At 37.3% G+C, this 10,768-nt stretch overlaps 1 protein-coding gene across 1 annotated transcript; it reads right to left on the bottom strand.

Moving 5' to 3' along the window:
- Nucleotides 1–253: 253 nt before the first annotated feature.
- Nucleotides 254–8,863, bottom strand: LOC122089762 (disease resistance protein L6-like). Its single transcript, XM_042659453.1, has 4 exons — nt 6,974–8,863; nt 6,258–6,542; nt 1,890–6,155; nt 254–331 (listed from the first exon to the last, which is right to left on the bottom strand). Exons 1-3 carry the CDS (start codon nt 7,982–7,984, stop codon nt 2,193–2,195), a joined length of 5,259 nt encoding a protein of 1,752 aa, XP_042515387.1. The 5' UTR covers nt 7,985–8,863; the 3' UTR covers nt 254–331; nt 1,890–2,192.
- Between the last annotated feature and the right edge of the window lie 1,905 nt (nt 8,864–10,768).

Raw genomic sequence — 10,768 nt, 5'->3', positions numbered from 1 at the left:
ATATGTTCAAGGGAATGAAAATGGGGCTATCTCAATTCAATAATCTTCTTTATGGTGTAAGTGTGTAACCATGTAAGGAAATATTTACGATCCTCGTAGCTATATTTGATACAATGGCTTCTAAAAGTGTATTCCACGGTTTTAAAGAAGTGCAACAATCTAAACCCTTTCTGTGTATGTGAAATTAACCATTGTGATTGTATCAAAGCGTAAAAATTATCATAATTGTGTTAAATGTTTCCTGACTAATCAATGCCTTGTTTACCTTAACAGATACAGAACAAGGCATTCGTAAATCAGAATCAGGACCCCCAAAAGGACTTCCAATAACCTGAAAAAATATATTGGTGAAGACAAAATTAGAGCACTAATCATCTGAGAAATAAAAAAATCATATTAAAATTTAAAAGAGAAACCGCTTCCAAAGAACCAATAAGATAGCAAAAGACACATTTTCCTATGCAAATCTACAAAGCAATCCAGAATCTGATTTTCTAAGGTTGCAAAGCTGTAGAATCTTGTGTCCGTCCCTTCCTAGAAACTCTCTGATCTCTTTGTGCCCCTGCCACCAACCAAGAGGCCGGACAGCATTTCTCTCATCTAAATCCTCCCTTCATATATGGCTTTTGCTTTCCACTTTCTAGAGAAGAAGTAGGTCTGCTTAGCAAGACAGTTTGTCTCATGTTCACTCAATAATTCAAAATTCTATACCTGCAGCACATGCAATTACAGTCTCGCTATAATAAATAGTCCAAGACCCTGAAGGACATTGTACACCCAGGTATAAGTTCAACATGGAATTTTAAGCAGCAAGAATGACCAGTACTTACCTAAAAAGATTTAAACCATTTGAATAATATAGAAATTCCTTGAATAGACTGGCAGTTCACTGAACCCACCCAGAATCACTGTCTCAGGTTTTTTTTTTTTTTTTTTTTTTTTTTGGGTGGGGGTGTGTTTGGGGTTGGGGTTAAAGACAGTTCGCACAGTATCTGCTCCTGATTCCAGATCCAATTTCAGAAGTTTCATTTGAACAAGAGTCATATATGGCTAATTTTTCTGTATATCATGAACAATTCTCTGCTTTGTTCATGGGATGAACAAGGGATCTAATGATTTTACAGGGGATCTGCTACACTTCAATTCAGTTTTCAAGAAATGAAATTCTATCACTGTTTCCTGTGGGAAAAAGAAAAATTCACCCAAATTTTGATGATCAAGCTGATCCCATTTTTACTCATCCAAGTTATCAATTAGTCAGGCTTGAATATTTATATTGGTTTAATACTGCAGTAGCCTTGTAAAGTCAACCAGTATCTTTGGCTAAAATTTCATCTGGCCCCAAGTCTGAATAGAAGTTGGATCAATAAAGTAGCTTGCCTGCTTTCGAGTCTACATATTTGTTCTGACCAAAGGAAAAATGCAACCAAAACTGTGTGCACTGGATGGAAATTTTAAAATTGTATGTGTTAGGTGCCTCAGTTTGCAACATGAATCAATCTGCAGGCAAGCTTGCATAGGGATCTAATGAATGGTGATTGGAGAATGAGTGAAGGCGAATAGTAGTTGTGATCACTGATCCAATAAAAGGGGAAGAAGTTATATGTTGGGAGGGAAACTGAAAGCCAATGGAAGGAAGTTATATTCATCCTTCAACCAAATACAAACCCACCAACTAGAAGAGCTCTGATGTTGTCAAGAAAAAAAGGGAGGGGGGGATGGGGGAATTCATCCAAAAACACCCCTTTCTTGATGAGAAGATTAGCTTATAATCATCATCAATCATAATTAAAAACTAAGAAAAAAAATATCTGAATCATCACAACAGTGGAAGATGGAGAAAATTTCACCCAAAAAAAAAGACGAAATATTGAGAGAGAGAGAGGTACCTGCAATGATTGAGGGTTGAAGCTCCTCCCTAGACCATGACCTATGATAGATGGGGCTTGTGCACTCAATTGTACGTAATCACGTTCCCTGTAGGTATGAAGATCACCAAGACAGATCTCAAGTAGATTGTCACTCTCTCAACTCAAGAAAGATGGACTCCATAATTTTTTTGATTTGAAACTTGACAAATCTGGTAATTTCATGGATATGCATCCACTAACAATGAACTGACTATAAGAATTCCAACTCGCCCACACCATGAACCTCAGTTAACTTCTTGAAGTCGACAGCTTATAAAATCCTTAACATTTTTTTTGACATTGGGGAAAATATGATAATGCTTCAATAAAACTGCATCCACTAACATTGAACTCCTCTAAGGATTCCAACTCGTCCACACCTTGAATTTTGGTTAACTTCTCACAGCCGACAGTAGATAGAGTCCTCAACTTCTTTAACTTTGATAGACATGGTAATGTTTCAATAGAAATGCATCCACTAATATTGAATGACTCTAAGGATTCCAACTCGTCCACACCTTGAATCTCAGTTAACTTCTTGCAGTCGGAAGCTGATAGACTCCTCAAGCTCTTTAAGTTTGACATACATGGAAATGTTTCGATAGAAATGCATCCACTAACATCGAACTCCTCTAAGGATTCCAACTCGTCCACACCTTGAAACTCAGTTAACTTCTTACAGCCGACAACTGATAGAGTCCTCAACTTCTTTAATTTTGACAGACATGGTAATGTTTCGACAGAAATGCATCCACTAACATCGAACTCCTCTAAGGATTCCAACCCATCCATACCTTGAATCTCAGTCAACTTCTTACAGCCGACAACTAATAGAGTCGTCAAGCTCTTTAAGTTTGACATACATGGAAATGTTTCGATAGAAATGCATCCACTAACATCGAACTCCTCTAAGGATTCCAACCCATCCATACCTTGAATATTGGTTAACTTCTCGCAGCCGATAGCTAACAGAATCCTCAACTTCTTTAACTTTGACAGACATGGTAATGTTTCAATAGAAATGCATCCACTAACATCGAACTCCTCTAAGGACTCCAACTCATCCACACCTTGAATCTTGATTAACTTCTTGCAGTCGACGACGAATAGAAACCTTAAGTTCTTTAAGTTTGACAGACATGGAAATATTTCGATAGAAATGCATCCACTAACATCGAACTTCTCTAAGGATTCTAACCCATCCATACCTTGAATATTGGTTAACTTCTCGCAGCCGACAGCTAACAGAATCCTCAACTTCTTTAACTTTGACAGACATGGTAATGTTTCAATAGAAATGCATCCACTAACATCGAACTCCTCTAAGGATTCCAACTCATCCACACCTTGAATCTTGATTAACTTCTTGCAGTCGACGACGAATAGAAACCTTAAGTTCTTTAAGTTTGACAGACATGGAAATATTTCGATAGAAATGCATCCACTAACATCAAACTTCTCTAAGGATTCTAACCCATCCATACCTTGAATATTGGTTAACTTCTCGCAGCCGACAGCTAACAGAATCCTCAACTTCTTTAACTTTGACAGACATGGTAATGTTTCAATAGAAATGCATCCACTAACATTGAATGACTCTAAGGATTCCAACTCGTCCACACCTTGAATCTCGGTTAACTTCTTGCAGTCGGCAGCTGATAGAGTCCTCAAGTTCTTTAAGTTTGACAAACATGGCAATGTCTCGATAGCAATGCATCCTCTAACTCTAAATGACTCTAAGGATTCTAATTGGTCCACACCTTGAATTTCAGTTAATTTCTCGCAGCCGACAGCTGATAGAGTCCTCAACTTCTTTAAGTTCGATAGACATGGCAATGTCTCGATAGCAATGCATCCTCTAACTCTAAATGACTCTAAGGATTCTAATTGGTCCACACCTTGAATTTCAGTTAATTTCTCGCAGCCGACAGCTGATAGAGTCCTCAACTTCTTTAAGTTCGATAGACATGGCAATGTCTCGATAGCAATGCATCCTCTAACTCTAAATGACTCTAAGGATTCTAATTGGTCCACACCTTGAATTTCAGTTAATTTCTCGCAGCCGACAGCTGATAGAGTCCTCAACTTCTTTAAGTTCGATAGACATGGTATCGTTTCAATAGAAATGCATCCACAAACATTGAATGACTCTAAGGATTCCAACTCGCCCACACCTTGAATCTCGGTTAACTTCTTGCAGTCGGCAGCTAATAGAGTCCTCAAGTTCTTTAAGTTTGACAAACATGGCAATGTCTCGATAGCAATGCATCCTCTAACTCTAAATGACCCTAAGGATTCTAATTGGTCCACACCTTGAATTTCATTTAATTTCTCGCAGCCGACAGCTGATAGAGTCCTCAACTTCTTTAAGTTCGATAGACATGGTATCGTTTCAATACAAATGCATCCACAAACATTGAATGACTCTAAGGATTCCAACTCGCCCACACCTTGAATCTCGGTTAACTTCTCACAGCCGACAACTGATAGAGTCTTTAAGTTCTTTAGCTTTGACATACATGGTAATGTTTCAATAGAAATGCATCCATCAACAATGAACTTCTGTAAGGATTCTAACCCGTCCACACCTTGAATCTCGGTTAACTTCTCGCAGTTGACAACTGATAGAGTCGTCAAGTTCTTTAACTTTGACATACATGGTACTGTTTCAATAGAAATGCACTTACCAAAACAAAAGATCTCTAGAATTTCCAACCTATCAACTCCCTGAATTTCAGTTACCTTCTCACAACCCTGGATTTTTAATTCCCGTAGCTTTGTCAAGTTAGAGAAATCTGGTAATGTTTCCATTGATTTGCAACTTTCCACAATCAATACTTCCAAGGACTCCAATCTGCCAACACTTGGGATCTCCGTTAAATTCTCACACTCAGAGAGTTTTAGATGTTTCAGGTTCTTCAAGGGAGAGAAATCCGGAAATGCTTTTAATGATTTGGATCCATATAAGGTTAATTTTTCCAAAGATTCCAATCCCTCAAAAAAACACTTAATTTCTAGTGGCAGGGCACAAGTGCTTAAATTCTTTAAGGTCTTCAAGTTGGATAAGTCTGGCAATTGTTTTATTGATTCACAGCCCTTGAGACAAAATCTTGTCAAAGATTCCAAATCCTCAACACCCTCAATCTCAGATAACTTGTCACACTCTCTGATATCTAATTCACACAGTGTTTTGGGAAGTTGTATCATTCTCAATGATGGGCAGTTTTGAATGTTAAGGTGCACAAGATTCTTGGAGCTTGATAAATTTGGAATTATTCTTAATAATGGTAAATTCACTATATTCAACCTCTCAATGGAGTAGAATACCTCAAGCCCTTCAATCTCAGATAAGCCAACATTCTTCAACTCTATGTGCAACGATTTTTGCAAGCCCTGAGGTTTCGTCAATTTTCTCAATGAGTGACAACCTTTCATCTGAAACTGCTGCGGGGAATCTAATCCTTCAAGGCTTTCAATTTTTGCTAGACTTGAGCAATGAAGAAGAGATAATATCTCTAAATTTCTCATGTTTGAGAAAAATGATATTTCTCTCAAATTTTCACAATAACAAAACTTCACGCTCTTTAGACTTGAGGGAAGATTTGAGATGTGTTGGAGGTGAGGGCAATTTCCTAAATGGAATGACTCCAACTTTGTAAGAGCATTGATAGTAGTTGGTATCTCCGCCAGATACGGACAGTTAGAAAGGTACAATTCCTCTAAATCTGTCAGATTTGACAGCCATGGGAGTGATTTCATTTTGCAACTGGAAGCATCCAAATATTTCAAACTTGGAGGAAGCTTCGGGAGATCCATCTCCAACTCCATATGAGACGATTTTCGAAAATAATTATAAACATGTCCAGTACTTAAAGTTTTGAGGTTTCTCAGATGACCTATTGAACTAGGTAACTGTATTGTAGAAAAGTCAACGTATAGCTCCGTTAAGGCTTCCAAGCGGCCCAATGTTTCTGGCAACTGGTCGATTATTGCATCTCTAATGTCAAGTGTTTTGAGATAACTCAACTCACAAATGCTGGTAATTGGGATATGCATTAGACGGTGGCAGCTCTGCATGTTCAATGTGACTAACCTCTTAAGATGACCAATGGATGCGTCAATTGTAGCCAACTTTGAACACCCTTCAAGAATCAATTCCTTCAGTTGTACATTTTCTGATAAGTCTGGAGTTCGGGATAGTTTAGAACAATAAGTCAAATTCAGAACTTTAAGAGTTTTTGCCTCCTGCATAACAAAACAACTTCTTATCAGAAATTAATTGATGTTTAATTAAAACTACTTTATGATTGACTGAAAGAAATAAAAGATAAAAGAGTTCTTAGAGACCTTGATATAGTTCCAACCCATCCAGCTTTCTGTTATGTCACTCCATGACAGATCAAGAACACATAATTTTCTTAGATTGGTTGGTGTAAATTGTATAGGGCATCCTTCCCAACTAAGCCATCTCAGTTCTGGAAAAGAATGCACCAAGTCTCCAGCAACCTTGGCATTATCGACTTTAAGCAACCTTAGTTTAGTCATAGCAGCAAATCCTTCAATCACCATACATGGGCTTTTTTCCAACTCGCGGGGGAAGGTACCACAAAGTCCTTCAACTTTCCTTGTCCCCTGCAAAACAAGGATCTTTAAATAAGCATAAAAGATTATCATGTAAAGCCAAATTTAAAAACATTCACAAAGTTTGGTCAGGCTTGAATTCAACGGTGGGTCCATGTCATAATGGATGAATGGCACATCCACTTCAGTGTTCAAATTTTAACCCAAAATGAAAATGCCACAGGAATTGAAAAGGTGCATCCCAATTTGTACAAGATTACAAAAAACGCCAGAACATCACACATTCTGGCATTTTTCGTAATTTGTTTACTACTTCAATCATGTTTTGATCCCCACCCAGGTCTATCATTTGGTTTGTCTAACCTTACATTTTAATGACTGCTTTCTTTAGCTGAATAAATATAGCTAGCTCATTCTTCAAAGCATCATTAATATGATCGGAAACACAAATTTAGTGTACTAACCATTTATTGAGAACTAACCTTTTGATCACTCAATACTTCCAATATCTCCACATGTTTCCACAACCTACTACGTTCTCCAAGCTCAAGGCTTTCTTCACGAACAATTTCCCTTCCGAGATCTCTTAACTGATCATGCATACGTAAATTATTTCTTTCATCAATCTTAACCAGTGACTTTAGGTGGAGAGTTTCAATTCCACTTCCAGGGAAAAAGTCACAGCCATCCCATATGTAACATGCAGTATTCTTATCCATTCCAATAAAAAAACAAGCAATATCAAGAAACATCTCTTTCTCCTCATGATTTAACCCATCATAGCTTATCCTCAACTTCTTTTGCACCGCTTCATGTGGAGTTCTGGCCAACTTCTTCACTGTGTCTTTCCATGCTGATTCTCCTTTACGAAATAAATATGAACCTATAACCTCAAGAGCCAAAGGAAGTCCTCCAGTGGTTTTGACAATATCTTTTGAGATATCCAAATAATTTTCCGGTGGTAGGTCCATTTTGAAGGCATGTTTGCAAAAAAGTTTAAGAGATTGATCTGAATCCATTTCACTGGGCTTGTAAGCTCCGTCTACTTCAAGATTATCTAATACATGCTTGTCCCTTGTTGTAATAATAATCTTACTTCCAAAACCAAACCAATCACCCTTCCCAATTATTGATTTTAAATAAGTATGTTCATCCACATCATCAAGAACAATAAGAACTTTTTTATTAGATAATCTTTTTTTAATCACATCAATTCCTTGATCAACACTAGTAACGTTTGGGTTCTCTAGGTTCAAGATATTAGTGATAAGTTGACTCTGCAAATGGACAACTCCTCTTGTTTGGAAAGTTTCTCGAACATCTGCTATAAAGCTACATCCTTCAAAGTCATGATAGACTATATTGTAAACACACCTGGCAATTGTTGTCTTACCAATGCCACCTAAGCCATGGATACCCACAATCCATCTATCTTTAGATTCAATGTTTAGTAACTTCTTCATTTTTTCTACATGAGGTTCGATACCGACCATCTCATCAGAAACAGTCAAGGGGCTCTTTCTTAATTCACCCCAAGCAGCTTGAACAATTGATTTTATTAACTTCCCTTCATGCCTGTATAATTCAAATAAGAAGGAAAATAAATGAGATGGATAATGAATTAAAAAAAAAAAAGAGAGATATATATTTCCTTACTTGCTCGTTGAAGAGCTATCCTAAAACATAAAAATGAAGATCATGAAGATCTAGTACAGCCTGCTTCCGGGATATTGAACAATGGGTTAAAGTGGGGCATGGGCTTATGCAATTGGAAATGACCCTAAGCATAACGCTTCACATTTGCTATATGGACTTATGTGGCATCCAAAAACATAAACAGAACCATTTTATTTTTTAAACCTTAATATTTTAGGATCATAGAAGTGACATTTCAAAAATCCAATGATCACTTACGAAGGAAACATAGTTGAAGGAGGGACATCCCCCTGATTGGTTATTAGACAGTAAATAACTCAAATAAAACCTTGCATGCCATTGAAGTAAAAAAAAACTAGCTATACCCTAGCAATCAAAGGAAGGGACATGCTAGGCTGCCACTCTCTCAATGTAACCACCTGAAGTCCTCAACCCACCATCCATTGAACAATAACAACTACTCATGTAGAATTAGATGCAGATGTTGTGGGGGTGTTGCGGACCCACTAATAAAATCATTTGCGCCCTCACTCCCTATTCAAAGCATACATAAATAATAGGGTTTTAAATTGATTTTCCCCATTTTTTTAGAAAGAGATAAATGTCGGGAGAAATTTTCGCCCACTCAGAGTACTTCTTTGATTCCTTCATTCCAGTGGACTCCTAATATCGAAGTTCATCTTCTCAGATGGCACAGCTACCCTAGGCCTAATATAAGGTCAACTTTGAACCAAAATGAATCTGGTCGGATTGTTTTTGGGCTGAATTTTGTTCAAAATTTATCTGGCCCATCCCACTTGCACCTAAGGGTGTCAATTTTGGATCAAAACTGGGATCCGACCAAAACCAACTTGTGGGAATGGAAAAAAAGAAGCGTGGAGGAGAAGCAGTGAAGCTCATTCCCTTCTCTTCGTGTTAGTAATTGGAACCATTGCACCCAATAGCTTATTGGTCCAGTTCTAGATCTATCAATTAAGTTATTGGTCTCTTAATGGTTCAAGAACCGATAGACCACCTAGGAACCTTTGGAATCGGAATTGCTAGAACTGGAAAAAATCCACATCCTAACCATACATTTTATATGAGAAAAAAGATCTTTGTATAGAAGCGTGACCTATGCCAGTTCTTTCATGTGTCTCTCTCACATGTGAAGGACATCCCTAAACCTTGTTTTGAGAGAGAGAGAGAGAGAGAGAACTGCTTCCCATATTATATAATTATTCAGACTTAAGGTCAAGATAGCCATATTTGTCACAAGACTCATAACGCCTACACGAATCAAAGTGTTCAAGGGGGCAAAAAGCAAAAAAATTAGTCAACAACAAGAAGGCAACACCGCCTTTCCTAAAAAGAATAAAAAAAATTGGCCAGATGCATAAACCACCCCTTGACAACATTTGAAAGCTAAGGTCAAGACCATTATCTTTTTAGGCTTTCAATTTTGAAAGGTGCCTCTTGTCTAATATACTATTTTACTAAAGATTCGATTGTTAATTTAAAGTTCCATTTGGAAACACTATTAGCTAACTTAAGAATATGCCTTAAAATTAATCTTAATTTATTAGGGTGTTAGGGTTCCTACTAATTAATTGAAATATAAAACAAGAGATAAGATGAACTACTTCCGTCATTGAAGTTAATGTCTTATTTTACAAAAAATAAATAAAATAATGTCTTATTAAATATTATTGAATATATGTAGCATGTGTTGAGAATTGAGATCACATATAAACAAAAGGTGTTTGGTAGTTTAGAGGACCAGTACCGTGACTTGAGAAATAAAATTGATGCTGTGTCCAACAAAACCACGACACCGCACACATATATATTAAATAATTAAAAAAAAAAGTTTGGTAAATTAATAAATAAATAAATAAAAGATGAACTGAATAGGGTGGTTCTCAAAGGTATGAATTTTTTTTCAAGTTTTGAATTGTTTGAAACCGATTAGGAATCAGAATCGCCGATCCACTAGTTAGTGATCCTGGATCTTAGGTTTAGAGCCGATTAGTTTACTGGTCCGTTTCTGATCACATTAGGAGTGGAAAATTCTACCCAAAAAAAAAAAGTAACCAGAGAAATGGACTGAATTGCGTGTGTGAAATCTAAAGAATATGGGACATATTATGATTTCTCAATCAATGGTTGAGACTAGGGATATCAATGGGCTAGGTTAGGCCGGGTTTATTAAAATTGTTGGTGTATGATGTCTTGTATTCCGTCGCAGTTTAATCCAGGGAGTACTGGTGCAGCACCTAGACAGCCAGGACGGCGGTCCCGCTGTAGCGAGGGTTTCTTTCTCTGTAATGCAAGCAATACGGAGAGGTGTGAGGAAGAGCATTGTAACCCTATTCTCCATTGATAGTGAAGCAAGATCTCATCTCACCGGGGACGTAGGCAATCTTGCCGAACCTCGTAAAATCTGTGTGCATTGTTTGTTTTGTTTTTCCATTATCTTCTGCATCGTTTTAGGGTTGCGTTTCTACAAAAACACCAGTCAACCCTAAGGTCTCTTAACTCAGCCGAGGCTCAACATAGCTCAGGTTCAATCTTGTCAAGCTGTACAATCCAACCTAACCTGATTGACCCTTGTATATACTGTTTGTCTTTATATGAAAAAA

Source organism: Macadamia integrifolia, chromosome 9, assembly GCF_013358625.1.
Source record: "Macadamia integrifolia cultivar HAES 741 chromosome 9, SCU_Mint_v3, whole genome shotgun sequence".
Lineage (NCBI taxonomy): Eukaryota > Viridiplantae > Streptophyta > Magnoliopsida > Proteales > Proteaceae > Macadamia > Macadamia integrifolia.
This window is presented reverse-complemented; position numbering and strand designations above follow the sequence as displayed.